The sequence below is a fragment of the Rhineura floridana genome, chromosome 19, assembly GCF_030035675.1.
Source record: "Rhineura floridana isolate rRhiFlo1 chromosome 19, rRhiFlo1.hap2, whole genome shotgun sequence".
Lineage (NCBI taxonomy): Eukaryota > Metazoa > Chordata > Lepidosauria > Squamata > Rhineuridae > Rhineura > Rhineura floridana.
In genome coordinates this window covers 20,149,190-20,170,591 of record NC_084498.1, presented here as the reverse complement: position 1 = coordinate 20,170,591, position 21,402 = coordinate 20,149,190, and the positions used below count along the sequence as shown (strand labels likewise).

Here is a 21,402-nt window from a genome sequence, read left to right as displayed (position 1 = left end):
TGATGCATCTGTTCCAGTACTCTTTATGTCCTTTGCTCATTTACTTTATGTTGACATTTTTGTTCCCTTTGCAGGTGTGACTAGGTTTTCTTGCTTGGGTCATCCCACGCTATTTGCTCTGTAGCACTTACCTGTGGTATACCTGCTTTCTGTGGCCTTGTTCACACATCGTACTAAACCATAGTTTAAATATAACTGTGCTTTAATGTGAACAAGCAGCATGCTAGTGCATGCTGCTCAAAAGTTATTATTTTATTCAATTTCTATACCGCCCACAGCCAACGGCTCTCTGGGCGGTGTACAGCATAAATATAAAAATACAGTAATATAATAAAATCACATAGTAAATACAAAGATACCACAAAAATTCCCCAGAGCTAAAAACATATTACACAATTTAAATTTAGAATACCAGAATGTGCTAAATATGCTAAAATATGTGAAAATGCCTGGGAAAAGAGGAAGGTTTTAACCTGGCGCCGAAAGGATAACAAAGTTGGCACCAGGCGCACCTCGTCAAAAAGACTATTCCATAGTTCGGGGGCCACCACTGAGAAGGCCCTAGTTCTTGTTGTCATCCTCCGGGCCTCTTTATGAGTTGGTACCCGGAGGAGGGCCATCGATGTTGCACATAGTGTGTGGGTAGGTTCATATCGGGAGAGGCGTTCCACCAGGTATTGCGGACCCGCGCCGTGTAAGGCTTTATAGGTCAAAACCAACACTTTGAATCTTGCCTGGAAACGTATAGGCAATCAGTGCAAATGGGCCAGAACAGGTGTTATATATTCTGATCGTTTGGTCCTTGTCAACAGTCGAGCCGCTGCGTTTTGCACTAGTTGCAGTTTCCGAACCGTCTTCAAAGGCAGCCCCACGTAAAGCGCATTGCAGTAGTCCAATCTTGAGGTTACCAGAGCATGGATAACTGAGGCGAGGTCGTCACTGCCCAGATAGGGACGTAGCTGGGCTACCAACCGAAGTTGGTAGAATGCACTTCGTGCCACCGAGGCTACCTGGGCCTCAAGTGACAACGAAGGATCTAAAAGAACTCCCAGACTACGAACCTGCTCCTTAACCCCTTTCAGTACAGGTTGAGTATCCACCATCTGATCAGAGAAGCCACTCACTAACAGCATCTCAGTCTTGTCAGGATTGAGTCTCAGTTTATTAGCTCTCATCCAGTCCATTATCGCGGCCAGGCAACGGTTTAGTACATTGACAGCCTCACCTGAAGAAGATGAAAAGGAGAAGTAGAGCTGCGTGTCATCAGCATACTGATGACTACGCACTCCAAAACTCCTGATGACCGCCCCCAGCGGCTTCATGTAGATGTTAAAAAGAATGGGGGACAGAACTGACCCCTGTGGGACCCCATACTGGAGAACCCATGGAATCGAGCAATGCTCCCCAAGCACTACCTTCTGGAGCCGACCCACCAAGTAGGAGCGAAGCCACTGCCAAGCGGTACCTCCAACTCCATAAGTCTCTCCAGAAGGATACCATGGTCGATGGTATCAAAAGCCGCTGAGAGATCAAGGAGAATCAACAGAGTTATACTCCTCCCGTCCCTCTCCCGACATAGGTCATCATACAGAGCGACCAAGGCTGTCTCTGTACCAAAACCGGGCCTGAAACCGGATTGAAATGGATCTAGATAATCAGTTTCATCCAAGAGTGTTTGGAGCTGGCTAGCAACCACCTGCTCTAAGACCTTGCCCAGGAATGGAACATTCGCTACCGGCCTATAGTTATTCAAGTTGTTCGGGTCCAAGGAAGACTTCTTCAGAAGTGGTCTCACCGCCGCCTCTTTCAGGCAGCTGGGGACCACTCCCTCTCGTAAAGAGGCATTTATCACTTCCCTGGCCCAGCCGGCTGTTCCATTCCTGCTAGCTTTTACCAGCCAAGAGGGGCAAGGATCCAGTACAGAAGTGGTCGCACGCACCAGTCCAAGCACCTTGTCAACTTCCTCAAGCTGCACCAACTGAAACTCATCCAATAAATGAGGACAGGACTGTGCTCTGGATGACTCATTAGGTTCATCTGCTACAATATTGGAGTCCAAGTCCTGGCGGATGCATAAAATCTTGTCCTGGAAGTGCTGCTCAAAAGTTCCCACAGTGCTCTTGCTGCTGCCGCACCAAAGACAAAACAAGCCACAGTTTGGCTTGCCATGTCACCTTAACCTGGACTCAGTTTTTTTCCCCTCGAAAGTTGAGTTGTAACCAAGGCTTGCCTTGATCTTTGAGTTAAGCGTTATCATGACACAATACATTTATGTGTTGTATTGTGTTGTGTGCTTTGTACTAGATCCACAGACTAGCAAGTCGTCAGAGGCACAAAGATCTAGGACAGCGTTTCCCAACTAGTGGGCCACCAGATGTTGTTGGACCACAATTCCCATCTTTCCTGACTATTGGCAGTGCTGGCTGAGGCTGATGGGAGTTGTGGTCCAACAACATCTGGTGGCCCACTAGTTGGGAAAGGCTGATCTAGGAGATGCAATCCTGCATGTTATAAATTTCATCCATTGAGTCCCTATGCGTGATCCTGTGCTTCTGTTTTATACCCTCCAATCTATCTAGCTCAGCAATTTATTTATTTATTTATTTATTGAATTTCTTAGTCGCCCATCTGGCTGGCTATCCAGCCACTCTGGACGACGTACAAAATAAACATACAAATACAATAAGCATTAAAAATCTGGAAACAAGAATAATAAAATCTAGCCCACCCCAAAAGCCTGCCTGAAAAGCCAGGTCTTCACAGCCCGGCGGAAACTCATTAAGGAGGGGGCCTGGCGGAGATCATTTGGGAGGGAGTTCCACAGGGTGGGGGCCACAATTGAAAAAGCCCTCTCTCTAGTCCTCACCAGTCTGGCTGTTTTGACTGATGGGATAGAGAGAAGGTCTTTTGAGGCTGATCTTGTTGGGCGGCATAGCTGATGATGCTGGAGTCGCTCCTTTAGATAGACTGGGCCGAAACCGTGTAGGGATTTAAAGGTCAAAACCAACACCTTGAATTGGGCCCAGCAAGCAAATATGTTCAGCCCTCACATTATGAATATTCTATCAACCAAATAGCATGGATATTTTCCCCTCATCTAATGGATGGTCACTATTTTGCCCAGTTGCAAGATGGATCCTTACACCCTGATCCTGCGCATGGTTACGTGGAAATACATTCCATTTTGTTCGACGTAAACGTGCATAAGATTACAGTCTTAGCCTTTGAGTGATCTTGCTTAATATATTTGAGAGAGAGCCAGGAAGAATTGGTCACTAAGATATAATTCTGCAGTGGAAGAGGTACGTGTGGATTGTGTGGCTAACAGTTTTATATTATGCTCCTTTAAAAATCATGGGTTTTTTTAATCTATTTTTTAAAATCTGGGACAGTTTTCATTATTAAAAAAAATCCTAAAGTGGGCTATAGTCACAGTAAGTTAAATTAATGATTTAAACCTGCTCAGTAGATGATACGCTCTCATCTCTTGGACTTGGCCATAATACTGCAATCTGGTAATTAATTCTTACCTGTCGTATATTGTCGTTGTAAAGGTTCAATGTATATGAAGTGTTTTCAAGTCTCAGTAAATTTGGCAGGAGCACCTGCTGGAGGCTTTCCCATTGAAATCAGTAGGACCTGAAAGTGTTATTACTATTATTTTCTCTTATTTTGTGTCTGGAACAAATTAGCGTAAGAGAAATGTAAACAAAGCTGTTCCAGTGATATACATTATATAGTTTCATTGCAGTCATGAAATGCAACTTACATAAAAAGTAAGAGTCTGTGTTTAGCAACTAACTCACTTTTCAACCCCAGTTCACTTAATATGAAAGGAAAAATAATGGGAGGTTTCCTGAGCTGTAATTACCAATTGTTTGGCTGTTCTTGCTAACAGGCTTTTTTTTGTTGTGCTTGATTTTCAGGAGCTTGAAGAAATCCGCAAGTGTGGAATGAAGAACTTCCGTAATATCCAAGTTGATGAAGCTAACTTATTGACTTGGCAAGGGCTTATTGTTCCTGTGAGTGTGAAAGCAGCTTCTTATAGTTTCAGAAGTGTTACTTGGGTCATTTCTGCCTGGTGATGAATTTGCAAGAGAGAGCCCTTTACAAATCCATAGGGTTGTATTCAACTAAGTCCTACTCAGAGTAGACCTGTTGAAATTAAGGAACCTAAGTTATTCATGCCCATTAAAGTCAGCGGGTCTTCTCTGAGTAGGACTAGCATTGAATACATACCAATGCCTGTTGGATGAAATACTGTATTGAGCAGATTAACAGGTTTGTTTGTAAAGTGCTTAAGTTCTGTGCAGAACTGTTAGGTTGTATGCAGCTAAGTTATATTCAGAGTAGACCCCCTGAAATTAATAGACCTAAGTTAGTCATGTCTGTTATTTTCACTGGATGCAGCCCGTTAAAAAGTAATACAGCCGCTACCCACTGGCTTACCATGCAGCAGAGATGATTAAAGGAAGCAAACACATGTACCAGTTCTTAAAATTACAAAATGAAGCTTATAGTGATCATCTGGACTGGCCACTGAGAAGACATTTGTATGCAGTTACGCCCTTTCGCTCACAGATGCTTCTCTGATGCAGCAGAAGATGCCTCATGAGTGGAAAGGGGTAAGAGGCAAATTTCCCCTTTCTCTTGCAGCCCTCCCATGTTGTTCCAAAGGGTCCCCCAAACCTCTGGAACAGATTGGGGGAAGGGAGGCTGCAGAGGAAAGGGGGAATCAGCTAAAATTGCTCTTCTCCACTTTCTGTTCATGAAAGCTTCCACTGGATCAAACAACCTGACACAAGTAGAGGAAAACAATTGGATCCACCCTAGGTTTATTTCTAGCACCCTCCGAAGACCCCAAGATTTGTTGTGTAATATGAACATGTGCCAAAGTTAGATTTTTTTTCAAGAAATGTGGGGTCTGTTTTCTGCCACAGCTTTTGCATTATTCCTCAATTGATCTTGCGTGTTCTCATATATTGAGGTGAATAGTGATTTTTTGTAGGGGGGAACAGCATTATTTCTTTTGATTGAGACGTGATGTTTTCCATGGCTCCCAGAGCATAGTCTGTTTGTTTGTTTGTAGCAGAGCTGAAATCCATAGTTAGGTCTTTCCTAATTGATTGGAACCCAAATAGAAAGGAACAGTGTTTCAGCCACCCCAGAGAGCTTTAAAAATTTAAATTATATCTAACATGCTTACACTGTATATATTTCCAGAAGGGTAGTCATGTCAGTCTTTGAAAGTTAGTATTGTGGCAGCTTTGTCATGTATGAAATAGACTGAGAATGGGATGGACGGATACAGATAATGTCTCTTGCACCACGAGTTAAGGTACAAAGAAAGGTAAATCAAGTTCAGGAGAGAAGTGAATGGGAATGTGAAGGGGTGCTTGCTCCTTTTTAACTTTAGTTATTTTATTGTCCTTGTTTTATTATTGGAATTGTAAACATGGAAGTGATTTCATGTTTGCAGATACGCAGCTGACCTGCTTTTGAATGCTGAGAGATAAGATTAGTTTTAAAAGTCACTGCAAAGAATACAACACGGCATGGATTTGTGCATCACTTAAGCTGCTTATTGCTCCAGAGAGCTTACCTCATGAGTCAGAAATATTAATGGGAGCAAGATAACTCACTTGTATGTCTACTTGCTTACTCAGCAAGTTGTGGTCTTTCTTAGCTTGCCCAGTAGGCAGGATTGATAAAAATCAATTATTTTTTAAAAAATTTTAAAAAATTGATTTTTTAAAAATTTAAATAGGATTTCAAAATTTTCTTAAAGCAATTAGTAAAAAAAAGAGCATAGGTCAAAAATATCATGAATCCTAATCATGTAGCTTCTAATTATATTCTATGAATATGTTAACAGCAGTTTATGGAGATGGGAGATAACCTGATCAGTCTTATTCTGCAGGTGGTGTACATGAAGTGCATGTATGCTCTCTCTTTCTCAACGCCTTGCCTGTCTCTGAGCGCAAAGATTGAGAAGGTCAGTGAATAGAGAATTTGGGGAGATGGAGTAGATCTGAACAAGGAGGAGACCACTGAAGTGGCAATCCAGCTCTTAACAGCAGTAGCCTCTTCTGCCAGGTGTAGAGATAATGTTTTCTTCCTTTGGACTAATTCATTCCAAACTGAGAAATAAGGTGGGAACTGAAAAAGCAGGAAAGCTTGCATTTCTTTTCCAGACGATGAACAAGGAAGACAAAGGTGAAGAGGATGGCCTTTAACTGTACCACCCAGTATTTTAAGTTTCTCATATTGACTTAGATAAAATTGCCCACATTTTATTTTTTCAAGAAATTTACATTTATCGAAAAACTGAAATAGTTAACAATTCAAAAATCCATGTGCATGTTTTGTTAATGTTATTTGTTGAAGAAGAAAACTAACCAGAAGAATTAATCTTAGTAGTACAATTTAAAAGCCTGTTTGGCGGTGGTGATTCCGGCACATCAAGACAAAAATATCATGATTAATTGAACAGTTGGAGCTGGTTCATCTCCTGAATAATTTCACATGTTCCTTCTGCTTTAGTACTAAAATGATCAAATTATCATCCCATTTTTTGATGAAAATTAATCTGAAAACATTTCAGAATAATTGCTTAGTGTTACCTACCTTCTATTGAAACATTCATCTCTCAATATGTGGTAAGGTTATATTAAATGATAATATACTTCTACTAAAATGATGATTAAATAGAATCTTCCTCATTAGTGATTTAAACTGTGATTTAAATCATTAAGATCGAGTCCTTCAGAGAAGCGATTTAAATCATATAAACCCTGCCAGTAGGTAGTCCCAAATCATTACTTATGTTATGGGCTTTAAATGTTCCAGTAAAACTTGCAGTTCATTGTAGAAACCTTGTTTTCTGAGTTGCTGGGTCTGCTTTTGTAGATGACGAGCCTGTGACTTGAACTTCATGGTCTCTTCTCACAACAACTGAAGCTCCAATAAAACTTCGGTTATGATTTCTTATGTCTTCTCTTAGCAACCTCTTACTCCTCCCTTGAAGAGTCCTATTTTGTATAAGAACTCTGCTGAATCAGACCAAACATTGTGGTCCAACATCTCTGCTTCTCACGGTGGCCAGCAAGATGCCTCTTGAAAGCCCACAAGCAGGACCATCCTCTGCTGTTGTCCCTCAGTAGTCAGCATTCTGCAGCATGCCATCTCTGAACCTGGAGGCTCCACATGACCATCATAGCTAATAGCCATTAATAGATAAATTCATGAAGGAGCCATCTAGTTCTGTTTTAACAATATGGAAAACATTCTCATGTCCCAGTAGTACTGTGCTCCATACCCCTTTTCCACTTCTCAGTCACCTTAGGTCAGGAGCGGGCAGAATGTGGACTGGGATCTATTAGTAGATTTCTGATTTGTAGTAGATAGGCAAAGATTTCTGACTCCCAATCATTTAACAATGGTTAGCAGCTACAAAGTGACTTTTCCCACCTCAGTGAGGCTGCTGGAATGAAGAAAGTGGACCAGGACATGTGGGAAAGGACTTTGAGCTCAGTTCCATTCTCATACTGAAAACAAATTCATAAGCTTAGAATATGCTCAGAGGCACCCTCTCCTTTACTTCTAGCGGTCTTTATTTTGCATTGATAAACCTGCACTCTGTCCACCCTTGCTTTAGAGGCACGATGGCTAGAACTTTATAGGTTACTGAAAACATCCAAGAGATGTTTGAGGGCATGTGTGGGCACACACACTGTGGGATTTTTCAGAATTTCTTCCTTTGTGCAGCAAGCTCCCCCTTTCTCTGGCCTTGCAATTCCTGTTCATTTCAGTGTGATTTGCCATGTGGAGTTGCTGTTCAACAAACACAAGCGCCAAACTCCCTTGGGTGTGCAGGACTAGTTGCATGGATTTTGGGTGCTGGCGAATTTATTTGCTTGCCTAATGTTCCTGCATAATTTGTAATCTTTTTTTTTAATGATATCAAACAGTGTTTGCCTTCTGGTTCCTTGCAGTCACTCTTTCCATGGATTCATTAGTTCATATATTTAATTAGTATTGCTCTTGAATTTAGGTTTACTTACAGCATTTTAAGAGAGCCAGTGTGGTGTAGTGGCTAAGGTGTTGGACTATGACCTGGGAGACCAGGGTTTGAATCCCCACATAGCCATGAAGCTCACTGGGTGACCTTGGGCCAGTCACTGCCTCTCAGCCTAATTAAAACCCTATTCATAGGGTCGCCATAAGTCGGAATCGACTTGAAGGCAGTACATTTACATTTTACAGCATTTTAAACATCAACTAAAAAAAAGTGTTTTTTTTAATGCGAGCTTTCAAACCATTAACCACTGAGGGGGGAAGGATCACTTGTTTTTTCATTTGAGTCCCATGGAATGTAAGCATCCAAATGCTTTGATATCCTGGTAGAGAGAACACTGTTACTGCAACAGCAACATGAGGTAGAGGACGTGAACTAGGAATGATAGAGAAGGAGAGAAACAAGAAGGGAGGGTAGTGGAAAGAGAGCAGGACTGAAACCAGGGACCTTCTGCAAGCAAAGCAGATGCTCTGCCAATGGATTACGACCCTTCCCATCCTACACGTGTCAGAACAGAGGGGCATGGAAGTTCTCCATTCCCACACTTGAGTAATCCTTGATGGATGGAGGTGGTGGTGTTTTTCCAGTGGCAATAATACAAAGTTACCTGTTAGGCATACAATGGGTAAAATAAAATATAGATACTCTTAAATGTGTCTAACCATGGTATATCAAAATTAATTTATTAATGCTATTGTATTGTTGGAAAGGTGAGAGAGAACCCTACAATTGTCTGATATACTTTAGGTGCATATCTGGATCAGGTAAAGGGTCATATAAAGTCAGCCGTATAAAAATTAGGGAACATTTTTCTTAATTTATGGCTTATACAATGAAAATTGTGATGGAGAAGTTTATTATTACAATTAGTTATTTGTAAGAGAATTCATTAGCTTTCCAATACAGTTTTAAAATTGGACACTTTGTTCACACGTTGCATCTTAAATTTCAAAAGTTAGAAAAAGATGGCTTTGGCCATCTTGATAACATCCTAAAAAGCTTAAGCAACCAGTCAGAATGGACTGTTACATGAAAATACAGTACAGAGACATACACCTTTCAAAAAATCATAATGAAATTTGCCACCTTACATGATACCGATATGTCAGTTTTCAGCTCTTGGCCCATGGACTAACTGGTACAGAGTACCAGCACCTTTTTTGGGGGGGGGGGACTGTGCATGGCAACCATTTTGTGCTGGTACTCCCATCACTTTTATTGAAGTATGAGTACTGGCACCTCATTTTTTACCAAAACACACACACCCCCATCTCTCTCTCCCTCTCCCCCTCCTCCCTGTGTGTGTGTGTTATAGACACAGTTGTGAAGCCGGTGTTTTGTAGATGATCCCTCTGAAATCTACCTGTTCCAGTATCGAACTGTTCTTAATATCTTATCTTCTCATTTCAGGACAATCCTCCGTATGACAAGGGTGCATTCAGAATTGAAATCAACTTTCCAGCAGAGTATCCATTCAAACCTCCCAAGATTACATTTAAAACAAAGATCTATCACCCTAACATCGATGAAAAGGGGCAGGTTTGTCTGCCAGTAATTAGTGCTGAAAACTGGAAGCCAGCCACCAAAACTGATCAAGGTAAGACTTTCAGCAAATTTCTCCCAAACTAATTTGGATTTTTAGTGGGAATTTAAGCAGAGTTAACTGTCTCTAAGGTTGCAGCTCACGTGCACTGGACAGTCTGGTTCTTTTAATAATAAAGGGGAGCCAGAAGAGTGAAATGCTGGGGCATTTGATGAAATGAGCCTTTCTTTCCCAGTTTATCACCTCTGCTTATTTTGTGTTCTGTCCTGCACATAGACACCCTTTCAACTTCCCTATGGAAGGCTAACACAGAAAATACAATTCTAACAAGCCTGGAGAATTGGATTGTAGATATAATAGCGCTATCAACCTATTAAGCAACTGTTTAGTTGATGAATAATTGGCCTTTCATCAGATTAAATTTAAGAAATTTGCAGATTGCCACAACCCACCCGGCTTAGTCTACAGCACCTCCTTCTGGCGGGAAGGGTGGGATATAAATTTAATAAACCATCTATCTATACTTCTATATCTATATAGATATCTATATCTATGTATACACACAATGCTTTCTTCAGGCAGCCACCTGTTAAATATATATATTTATATATATTTAAATATATATTTATATATATTGCATATATATATGTGCATGCACATTTAACAGGTAGTTGCCTGAAGAAAGCGCTGTCCTTTAGATAGCTTTTTGTACTGGTTTGGTGTGGCATGGATGTTCTTAGTGTTCACACCTCACCATGAATGGTTTACTATGAATATGCAAAAGGTGTCTACTTTGCTCCTTTTCTCTAGTCAATGGGAGCAACAAACCACAATCGTAGGCATAGTGTCGGTGTTTAGATTGGGAATTGTGGCAGTAGTGGTTTATTGCTCTTGGTGCTAGAGAGCAAGAGTGATCTGCACGGTCATTGTAAGACGTGAACTGTAGCTAACTGATTTACCAACTGAGCCACTGTATTTCATTTGGCGGCTGCTGTTATTGCTGTTATCTATTGCCTGTTACCTGAAAGTTCCCAAGTGACTTGAAACACCTGGAAAACAAAAATAGAAATACAAAATATCATCTATCCCAAACCAGCTAATTTCCTTAGATTGTGAAGTCTTTGGGGAGAGAACTGTTGGGGTGGGGGGGATAGAATTGCTGTAAGCCATTTGAAGCCTGTGGGATAGAACAGTATCGCAAAGAAATAAACCTCATTGTTGGAAGACATTGGAGAGAGTGTGAGGGACCTCTGACCCACTGGTTCAAGAGAAGATTATTTATTGATCTACTAATTAAAGCTTACAACTCTAACATTTAGTAGGGCTACAGTGTTTAAATGATTGGTTAGATCAGTTCATTTTAAAAACTTATAAGTGGCTAAAATAATTGATTGGACAGCAGGTTTTAAAAATAAACGCATGTCTGCAGACACAGATGGCAAGCACTATCTTTAAAAAAACCATTTCCCACTTTTCTGGTATGAGGGAATGCCTCTTCGTAAGGATCATGTTTGTGATGACGCAGATGTTAATTACCTTAAAAACAAAGTAAATGACATGCCTTGCTTCTAAAATACTGTTTTTGTCCACATCATAAGGCACATAAGTCCAGCTCCCTGCTGAAGCTAAGCAGGGTCAGGTCTGGTCAGTGCCTGGATGGGAGACTGCCTGGGAACCATACGTAAGCCGCCTTGGGTTTCTATCATGAAAAGAAAAGCGGGGTATAAATGTAATAAATATAATAATAATAAGTCCCATTTAATTCTGAGTAGACACATACAGACTTATCAACTTAATACTTCATACAAAACAAGTCTCAACAGCAATTATGCCTAATGAGGTTGCAACCCTAATATTTATTCAGTCAGTCAATAAAGTTGTATATTTTGGTTCAATTCGTTGCATGCGGAGGATGGAGACATTCTTATCTCAGTGCATTTGTTACAATTCTTTGCATATAGTCAGTGCTGGTGAAAGTGAAAGAAGACCTTGTCTGTATCAGGATGCTAGAGGTTCATGTAACCTTAATATAATAACATGACCCACCTTGATAAATTCATTTAAGTTGCCATTTTAGTTTGTTGTTGTTGTTATGTGCCTTCAAGTCGATTATGACTTACTGTGACCCTATGAATCAGCAACCTCCAATAGCGTCTGTCGTGAACCACCCTGTTCAGATCTTGTACTTTCAGGTCTGTGGCTTCGTTTATGGAATCCATCTATCTCTTGTTTGGCCTTCCTCTTTTTCTACTCCCTTCTGTTTTCCCAGCATTATTGTCTTTTCTAGTGAATCATGTCTTCTCATTATGTGTCCAAACTATGATAACCTCAGGTTCATCCTTATAGCTTCTAGTGATAGTTAAAGTTTAATTTGTTCTCACACACAATTATTTGTCTTTTTCTCAGTCCATGGTATCCGCAAAGCTCTCCTCCAACACCACATTTCAAAGGAGTTGATTTTTCTCTTATCCACTTTTTTCACTGTCCAACTTTCACATCCATACATAGAGATTGGGAATACCATGGTTTGAATGATCCTGACTTTGGTGTTCAGTGATGCATCTTTGCATTTGAGGACCTTTTCTAGTTCTCTCATAGCTGCCCTCCCCACTCCTAGCCTTCTTCTGATTTCTTGACTATTGTCTCCATTTTGGTTAATGACTGTGCCAAGGTATTGATAATCCGTGACACGTTCAATGTCCTCGTTGTCAACTTTAAAGTTACATAAATCTTTTGTCATTACTTTAGTCTTCTTGACTTTCAGCTGTAGTCCTGCTTTTGTGCTTTCCTCTTTAATTTTTATCAGCATTTGTTTCAAATCATTACTGGTTTCTGTTAAGAGTATGGTATCGTCTCCATATCTTAAATTATTGATCTTTCTTCCTCCAGTTTTCACACCTCCTTCATCTTGGTCCAATTCCACTTTTCATACGATATGTTCTGTGTATAGATCAAACAGGTAGGGTGATAAAATACACCCGTCTCACACCCTTTCCTATTGGGAACCAATTGGTTTCTCCATATTCTGTCCTTGCTGTACCTTTTACTGTATCAAAACACTTCCTGCGCTCTCTCTTTCTCTCTCACTCACTCACTCTCTTGCTCACGCACACACACATATACTGACGTCTTTTGTTCTTTCTTTGGCAGTAATCCAGTCCCTCATAGCACTGGTGAACGACCCCCAGCCCGAGCACCCACTTCGGGCCGACCTAGCCGAAGAATACTCTAAGGACCGTAAAAAATTCTGTAAGAACGCTGAAGAGTTTACAAAGAAATATGGTGAAAAGCGACCAGTGGACTAAAAAAAAAAAAAAAAAATCTGACAGAGTTGATGTCAGCAATATGTGATAGAAGATCTGGAGCAGTGCATTTCAGACACACCACAAAGCAGGACTCTATGGAAAATTGACAAGTGCCACCTCTTGGTGTTAACTTGTGGCTGTTACTAACTTTCTACAGTTTCTTAATCAAAAGTGGGCTAGGTAACCTGTAAAGAAAGGATTAAAAATTTAAGATGTTCTAGTTCTGCTTTCTTTGTTTAAAATCACTGCTTCAATATACTTTAAAGGATGATGTTTCTTTTTTTTCCTTGTCAGAATTTATAAAAAAAATATCTTAGACATATAATCTGCCCTTAAAAAGTTCAAAAGGTTGTGGCTGTTTTTTCTTATTTTTGCTTGCAATTCCTTTTTCCCCCCATTTAATTTTGTTTTTTCTTCCCTTCTCCCCTCCGCCCCGAACAAAAACAAAATCCCACCATCACATTGATGTCTTAGCAAAATTATATTGTTTTCCTGGCAAAAAAATGAGAGAGAAAGAGATGGAATGTTTGACAGTTTTGCTTCCTTTATCCCTCTTAAATGTTGCAGTGTGATTTGTGGAACTTGGCCTCAAGTTTCTCTCAACTTCAGTTTGTAACATTATAAAATCCACCACTTGTACTCCATCAGATAATCAGAACCGAGCCTAGATCTCGTGTAAATCTGGCTGATGTTACTACAATAATGTTTATTAAATGGGGAACTCCAAGCTTTGTGTGCATGAGTGAATATCGCTTATGTCCTGTTTCTGGGAAATTGTTGACACAGGATTTTCTGTAACAAAGGAATAGTGGGATGTGATTTTTCAAAAAAAATTATTTTACACTTTTATTTATGCAGACAACCTAGAAGAAATCATTATTTGGAACAGCATTACAAACTGGTTTGGGAAAATGTTCAGATTAGGGACCAAGAGGTACCAAAGTGGAAAAAAAACAAAGTTCCCCCAACCAACCCCCTTTGGGGGGGGGGGCTTCATTTTTTTGTAGCGGAGAGGGTTGCAGAAGGAAAATGTCATGCAGTGTTGATTTTGATAAACAAATTGATAGTCAACAAATACATATTTCCATCCTATTACTTCTCTCCTGTGGAATTATAAACTTACCTTCCCATAATGATGGATAGTCTGATTGTTATTGGAAACACAATTATTATTAAGCAGTAAGCAGCCAATGCATACTGCCATTCATGAAATTCTTGCATAAAATATGACATTCTAAAATTGAATGGTTATAATTCAGGGGACAACAAAAATACATTTTTCTTTTTAATCCCAGGCATTCGTGCACAAATAAGGTGATGCACTTCCCATTTAGAATGGAATACTCTTTCCATTTTATTTTTAATTTTAGGATACTGTAAAATACAATCTAGCCATGTGACCAAAGGTGGCTTCTCAGCTACTAAGTTTTAACGCTTGGTTTAAGAAAGCATTTGGCTCCATCCCTGGGGCAATTGTAGGGAGTTTGGAAATAGGCTTTTCCTTTGCCACATTTTAGGGCTAACATATGTTGGGGAGCAGTAGTCTTTTGGATTTTAATGTTTTCTGTATACCCCTCTCCTCCCTTCTTCCCAACTCCTAACTTTTGATTTAAAACCGTAAAAGATTGACAGCCAAGTACCTCTGTTGAAAAGTAAAGGTTTTTTTTTTCTTTTTTAAGTTGGGATATGAAGCATCTCTGTTTTAAGTGTTCTTAGACAAATTATTTGGTAGGCAATTAAAGTAAAAAAACTACCTTTTACTTAATGGACACTTGCATTTCCTAAGTGTGTGTGTTCAGGCTTGGTGACCAGCACTGTTTATTACCAAAATTTCCACAATTTTTTTGTGTCTTCATTTGCAGAAAGTTGGTACTGACTTTGTTTCATTCACGCTCACGCAGATTCAAAATAAACAAAAAATGCCAAATTTTACCTGTCAAACTGAAGTGTATGTAAATCCTGCATCACATTGCTTCTCGATGAGCTATGTTTGTACCTATCGGTTGTATCTGTTAGAATAGTAGCCTCTTGTTCCGAGCACAGCTCTTTATTCATTTTATCTTCATTCTTGTTACTTTGATAGTGAGAATATATATATATACAAACCTCTCAGGTAAAAACTGCATATATGTGAACTGGTGCTGTCTGAAAAATGAATTGAAGAGCCTGGCTAACTCAAGGAATTGCTGTTCAGAATTCACACCCTGCTTGTGCTATGCTGGTACTTGCTATTAACACCTAGGAATGGAGGCAAATTTAACCTTTTCTTTCTAACCTATCATCTTGAAATCACACAGCGTATAACAAAGCAAGTCTTTGCTTTGAGAGGGTGGTTCTCAGGTTTAGAATTTTCTCTGCAATATGTCTGACCCCATGAGATGCATTAATATGGAGAATGTTAACACATGATCCAGAACCTCCACAGATGCAGCCATTGTCTTATGATCATGGCAGTGCACCTTTTATTTTAGGCTCCTTGGTCACTGACATTGTTTCTACTAGGGCGCGGATGTATCAGTGACTTGTCCACAAGCAAGGCTTTCCACTTACCCCTGGAACAGCTAGGCTGCATCTGATGAAGAAAATTCTAAAAAGGTTTGAACCAGAAGGTGTTGAATCCTGCTGTGTATCTTTTAATCACAACGTATTCTTTTTGCCTTCGGCTGTGCCTCTCCAAAGATCCCACAGAATCCTGCCAGTTGGGGAAGAAGTGAGATTTTTCAGAGGTGCACAAACCGTATGATCAGGTGGGCCTTATGTAAGGGCAACGTACTACAAACCAAGGGTGGGATGCCCATTTTAATCAACACTCCTAAGAGGTAGGACTCCATGGCTGAGGCCGATATTTCCAGTAGTGTACCCAAAGCGTAACGTTCCAGAGATTCTTCCCCTCTCACCCCACCTGGTGGTTGGACTGCAGATGGGCATTGGGGTCTTTCGCTATCACTGGAACATAGAAGCGAATGCCTGGTCCCTGAAAAGGTGTCAGCGCCTGAATATTGAATTCATGTTAGTAGTTCGGATCGTCATTTCTATACACAGTGAGAGGAGCTAGAAGGAAGTGGAAGCCTGCAAGCCCAAGGCCCTTGCACATGAGAGATGGGGATTGATGGATGTCACTGGCAAGCAAGCACACACACCCCTTTAGTTCAGCATCACTGAGGTGTGCATAAATGCAGAGAAATACGGCGGTGCAATGTCAACTCAGGCATCCACACCACTTCTTCCCCCCCCCCCTTTCTGGTTCTGTTTGGTTCCCAAAACAAAGCTGAACTCCAAACTTATTGTTTTGAGATCCAAGTCTACACCATGTTCTTGTACTGGTATAGCCTTTCTTGCAATTCCATTCTGCTACCCTGAATAAAATGCTCTCAAAGGCTTTGTGGCATGGCTTACTTCCCTTGCATTTCTTGTTTAAAATGTAGGCTTCCGGACCTGGTGTAAGTTTGTTAAAACTTTTCTGCTGAGCCTATATTAAGCTGAAGTGGTCTGTAGACAGAGTCTCTCTTTTTCATTCCACGTGCAATAATTCCATTTTAAACATCTTTCAAAGGTACACGAAGAGAGGGAATGGTGGTCTGGAGACCATGTCCAACTGTTTCTTCACTGTCTTGGAACCAGTTAGCTTTTTATTTTGCCGGGGAGGAGAGGGTGTTGCTCACTAGCACAGTGATTACCGTGTACGCAAAGTATTCTTGATACCACCACTTCAAATCGGATGCTGGGTTTTTCATATGGTGTGTTTATCTCCCTATATTCCTTTGAAAGTAGGCAGTGATGGCCACCAAGTTGGATGGCTACAGAAGAGGATTGATCAAACACGTGGAAGATAAGGCTACCAGTGGCTGCCAGCCATGATGACTATGATCTGACTCCATGGTTGGAGGTAGCATGCTTCTGAATGCCAGTTTCTGGAAACCACCAGAGGGGAGAGTGCTCTTGTGCACAGGTCTTGCTTATGGGCTTCCCGTAGGCATCTGGTTGGCCACTGTGAGAACAGGATGTTGGCCTAGATGGACCTTTGGCCTGATGCAGCAGGGCTGTCCTTGCGTGTGTACACATATACTGTACCTATGGGTGTAGAGGGGGAAAGGGAACATTTTTGTAAACTGAGTTATGCTGGTATACGTTCAGGATTGCGTATAACAATGCTGGGGCATAGTTGCTCCATAACATGAATTCTGCCCTTCCTCAGGGGAGCTTGGGAGGAGTGCAGATGGTCTCTCCCCTTTATCCTTACAACATTGGGAAGTATAGACTTGTCCAAGGGCACCCAGTAATCTTTTGTGATGAGGGCAATCAAAGCAGCTCACTTGAGCTAGCCAAACGGTCTTGTGCCTGCCCTCACCCTCTCTACATCAGGGTAGTTCAGCCAAACGCAACTAGAGGCTTCATTAGCACCGATTCCGTTAGCACACTGCAATTAGTAGGCCCTCCAGTTGTTGCTGAACTAGAACCCCCATCATCCCTGGCCATTGGTCATGCCTGCTGGGCTGGTGGGAGTTGTAGTTCAGCAACTGATGAGCATCGCTCTAGAATGAACATCAAGAAAAACTTCCTGTTAGAGCAGTACAAATGGAACCAATGACCTAGTGAGGTGGTGAGCCCTCTAACACTGGAGGCATTCAAGAGGCGGCTGGACAGCCACCTGTCAGATATGCTTTAACTTGGATTCCTGCATTGAGCAGGGGGGTTGATTTGATGGCCTTACAGGCCCCTTCCAACTGTATATTTGATCACTAGAGCAAGTGGAAGCTGGTAAATCCATGCCATAATTCTTGGAATACCTTGCATATCCAGGTAGTGTTGTTGATTTTGTAGAAAACACCTTTCTGAAAACTGCTAGGCACTGTAGGTGGCTAAGAATATCAGTGGCTACTAGTCACGATAGCTATATTACCTCCACTGTCAAAGGCACTATGTCTCTGAATACCTGTTGATTATCTCAAGTGGAGAGCACCACTGCACTCAAATCATGTTTGTGGGTTCTCCATAGGCTTCTGGTGAGAACTAGACTGGTCTGCTCCATCAAGGCTCTTATGGTGTTATGAGCTCGATGGAGAGATCTGACTTGATGTAAGGAAGCTTCCTGTGTTCCTTTCACTCTTGCACCTCTATAAGCGTTCACTGTAGGTCAACATAGCTCCCGCCATGGCGATAGTGAGATTTACTTCTGAAGAGACATGCCTAATATTGCAATGTAACATCTTTAGGACTCTTTAACAGGAACACTGTACCAACTTAGATTCGGTATATCTTCTGATGTTGCCTTCCTTTCCCCCAGCACCCAAACAATCAACCCAACAACCACCACTTCCAAGTGGAAATGTTGAAAAAGAGTAAGAAGGAATTACACGTTTTAATTTTTTTTTGCAAAAAAAAAGTTTGTTTCAGCTCTTTGAACACTGATGATGCTACTGCAGTGGGGACCTTAGATGAACAATATGAAATGTGCCTGGCCTGAGCCATGTTAGAGGGTCAAAACTCTCATGGTGCCCTAGAGGACAGCTGTGGGACACACAAAGGGGAAATGTGAAGGGAGATGTACTCTTCAGAAGTCTGCACCCCTTGCAGATAAAAGGTCCTGAGTTCAATCCCTGGCATCTCCATTTACGGCCTGAAAACCAAGAAGCTTTCTATTTGTGACCCTCATGAGACAAGTGGAACCTGCAACAAAATGTTGCACAGGATCCCTGGGTGCTAGTGATGGGAAGGAGAGTCCCCTGCTTTTCCTTGAGCCAGGAGATCGGGGGAGCTTCTCACCCTGGAAGCCAGATGTGGCTGATGATGCACCTTCCCCCATTAACCAGGTTTTCAAGCAGCCATCAGCCAGAACCAGGGGCTCTCAACCCATCCACATAACCAAGGCAGCCTTTTATAGTTTGGTCTGTTCCTAAAAATAGCACCATGGAACAGAAGCATCTAAGCCAGTGTTCTTCAACCTTGCGTCCCCGGATGTTGATGCACTACAACCCCGATCATCGCTGACCATTGACCATGCTGTCTGGGGGTAATGGGAGTTGTAGTCCACCAACATCTGGGGACCCAAGGTTGAAGAGCAAATATCTAAGCTTAGGGTTGATCTGGTGGCCACCTGAAATCCAGAGAAGACTGAACACAAATAGTCAGTGAATAGTAGAGCAGGGTATGCCAAGTCCTCTTAACCTTTTTTTTTGGGGGGGGGAGGACTTGAGATAGGGAAGAAGAGTTCATTTTGATCTTAATATATTTCTGCATACCCTGCAGAAAATGGCAAATGCGATTCAATGTAAGCAAGTGTAAGTTTTTGCATAATTTCACATACACGCTCATGGGATCTGAACTGGTGGTGACTGACCAGGAACGAGACCTTGGCTTGTAGAAGATGTTGACCCGGTGTGCGGCAGTTGTGGAAAAAAGCAAATTCCATGCTAGGGATCATTAGAAAACTACTGAAAATAAAACTGCCGCTATAATGCCATTATATAAATCTACAGCTGCACTTGGACTACTGTGTACAGTTCTGGTTGCCTCACCTCAAAAAGGATATTGTAAAGTTGGAAAAAGTTCAGAAATGGACAACCAGAATGATCAAGGGGATGGAGCGACTCCCCTATGAGGAGAGATTGTAGCATTTGGGCTTTTAGTTTAGAGAAAACGCAAGGAAGTGGTGACATGATAGAAGTGTATAAAACTATGCATGGCATGGAGAAAGAGAAAAAATGTTTTTCTCCCTCTCTCATAACACTAAGAACTCATGGATATCCAATGAAGCTGAATGTTGGAAGATTCAGGACAGACAAAAGAAAATACTCCTTCATGCAGCGCAGAGTTGAACTAAGGAATTTGCTGAAGATGCAGTGATGACCACCAACTTGGATGGCTTTAAAAGAGGATTGGATAGATTCATGGAGGATAAGGCTATCAATGGCTACTAGTCACGATGGCTATAGTCTGCCTCCATGATCAGAGGCAGTATGCTTCCAAATACCAGTTGGTGGAAACAGCAGGAAGGGAGAGTGTTCTTGCACTCAGGTCCTGCTTGCAGGCTTCCCATAGGCATCTGGTTGGCCACTGTGACAACAAGATGCTGGACTAGATGGGCCACTGGCCTGATCCAGCAGGCATTTCTGTTCCTATGCATATGCGGGAACTCTCTGTTTGTGGGTAGCCCCATGTCACCTCCAAAATGATCAGGATAGGGCCCTCTGTTTGCAATTAGATGGATCAGTGGTCTGGATCTGTATACAGAACGATGAATCGGCATATGGCAGCTCCTAGACGTACAGCCCTAGATTCCACCACCACTTTCTGGTCAAGCCAGAGCCTTAAGGAATAAAACACATCTTACAGTCATAAAGCCAATTAATGAATTTGCCTGTTTTATACTGCCCACTACCCTCTGGTGCAAACAGTGCTCTTTATACCTATGGGATGCCTGCATTCCACGTAAGCCCTGAAAAACCACAGAACCACCTGCAAAATTCAACAACCTGCACATTTGTTCAATAGCCACATTTCTAAACTTGTGACTGTGAAGCTAGAGCAGGACTACCATGTCCCCATGCCTCTCCAGAAGCAGGAAAAAAATCTGTAAACTAAGGACGTGAGCTGCACATTAGCTAATTTATAGAAGTGGCTGAATTCAGCTTTTTATTGGCATGGCATCTGAGTGACCTCGGTGGAGCATTTTAATTTATGTTAGGCCACATCCACACCATACATTTCAAGCACTTTTGCATCACTTTCAACAGTTGTGGCTTCCTTCAAAGAATCCTGAGATCTGTAGTTTGTTGCTGAGAGGTGATCTCCTGTTCCTCTCACAGAGCAACAATTCCCAGTGTGGTTTAACAGTCAGTCCCTCTTCCCAGGGAACTCTGGGAACTGTAGCTCTGTGAGGGGAAGCAAAGATCTAACAACTCTCAGTGCCCTTTACAAACTACAGATCTGAGGATTCTTATGGGAGGTGGGGAATCATGACTGCAGTACCAAAGGGTTGTAGTCAACTAACTTTTACTCAAAGTAGCCCCATTGAAATTAACGGATGAAGCTAGTCACAGCCACTTATTTCAGTGTGTCTACTCTGATTAAATGTTTGCTGAATCCAACCCATAGTGCTTTAAATGTATGGTACAGACGTCATCTTAGTGTTGGATTTATACAGTTCCTGTTTCAGGTTCCTAGATAATGGACCAGATCCGACATCTGTAGACTTGCAGCACACTGAAGCAGGTCCTAGGACTCTGGCCCATAAAAATGTGTATTTTTCCATGCCAGTGTTCACACCAGAGGCCCACACCGCAATGAGACATCCAGAAAACATATATAGTTTCCCACAGCTCCTAGAATCTTCTGCCCTATAGATTGTACTTGGCTGTCTCTTCATGCAGGGCAGACCATCACCGTTCAAAGTTTTCCTCTGTAGGAATATGGCCTCTGTTCTCCCTGTGTTGTGAAGTGAGGTCCTCTGAGATACAAAGATCAAGACAGGGACACTA

The 21,402-nt window shown here is 41.6% G+C and overlaps 1 protein-coding gene across 1 annotated transcript in view; it reads left to right on the top strand.

The window, feature by feature from the left end:
* The window catches only part of UBE2L3 (ubiquitin conjugating enzyme E2 L3), a 28,879-nt gene extending 14,022 nt beyond the window's left edge, over positions 1–14,857 (top strand). The window contains exons 2-4 of the mRNA XM_061602870.1: positions 3,927–4,022; positions 9,488–9,674; positions 12,771–14,857. Of these exons, the coding sequence (XP_061458854.1) occupies positions 3,927–4,022; positions 9,488–9,674; positions 12,771–12,925 (438 nt within the window). The 3' untranslated portion in view covers positions 12,926–14,857. The remainder of the gene's footprint in view (positions 1–3,926; positions 4,023–9,487; positions 9,675–12,770) is intronic.
* Positions 14,858–21,402: the final 6,545 nt, after the last annotated feature.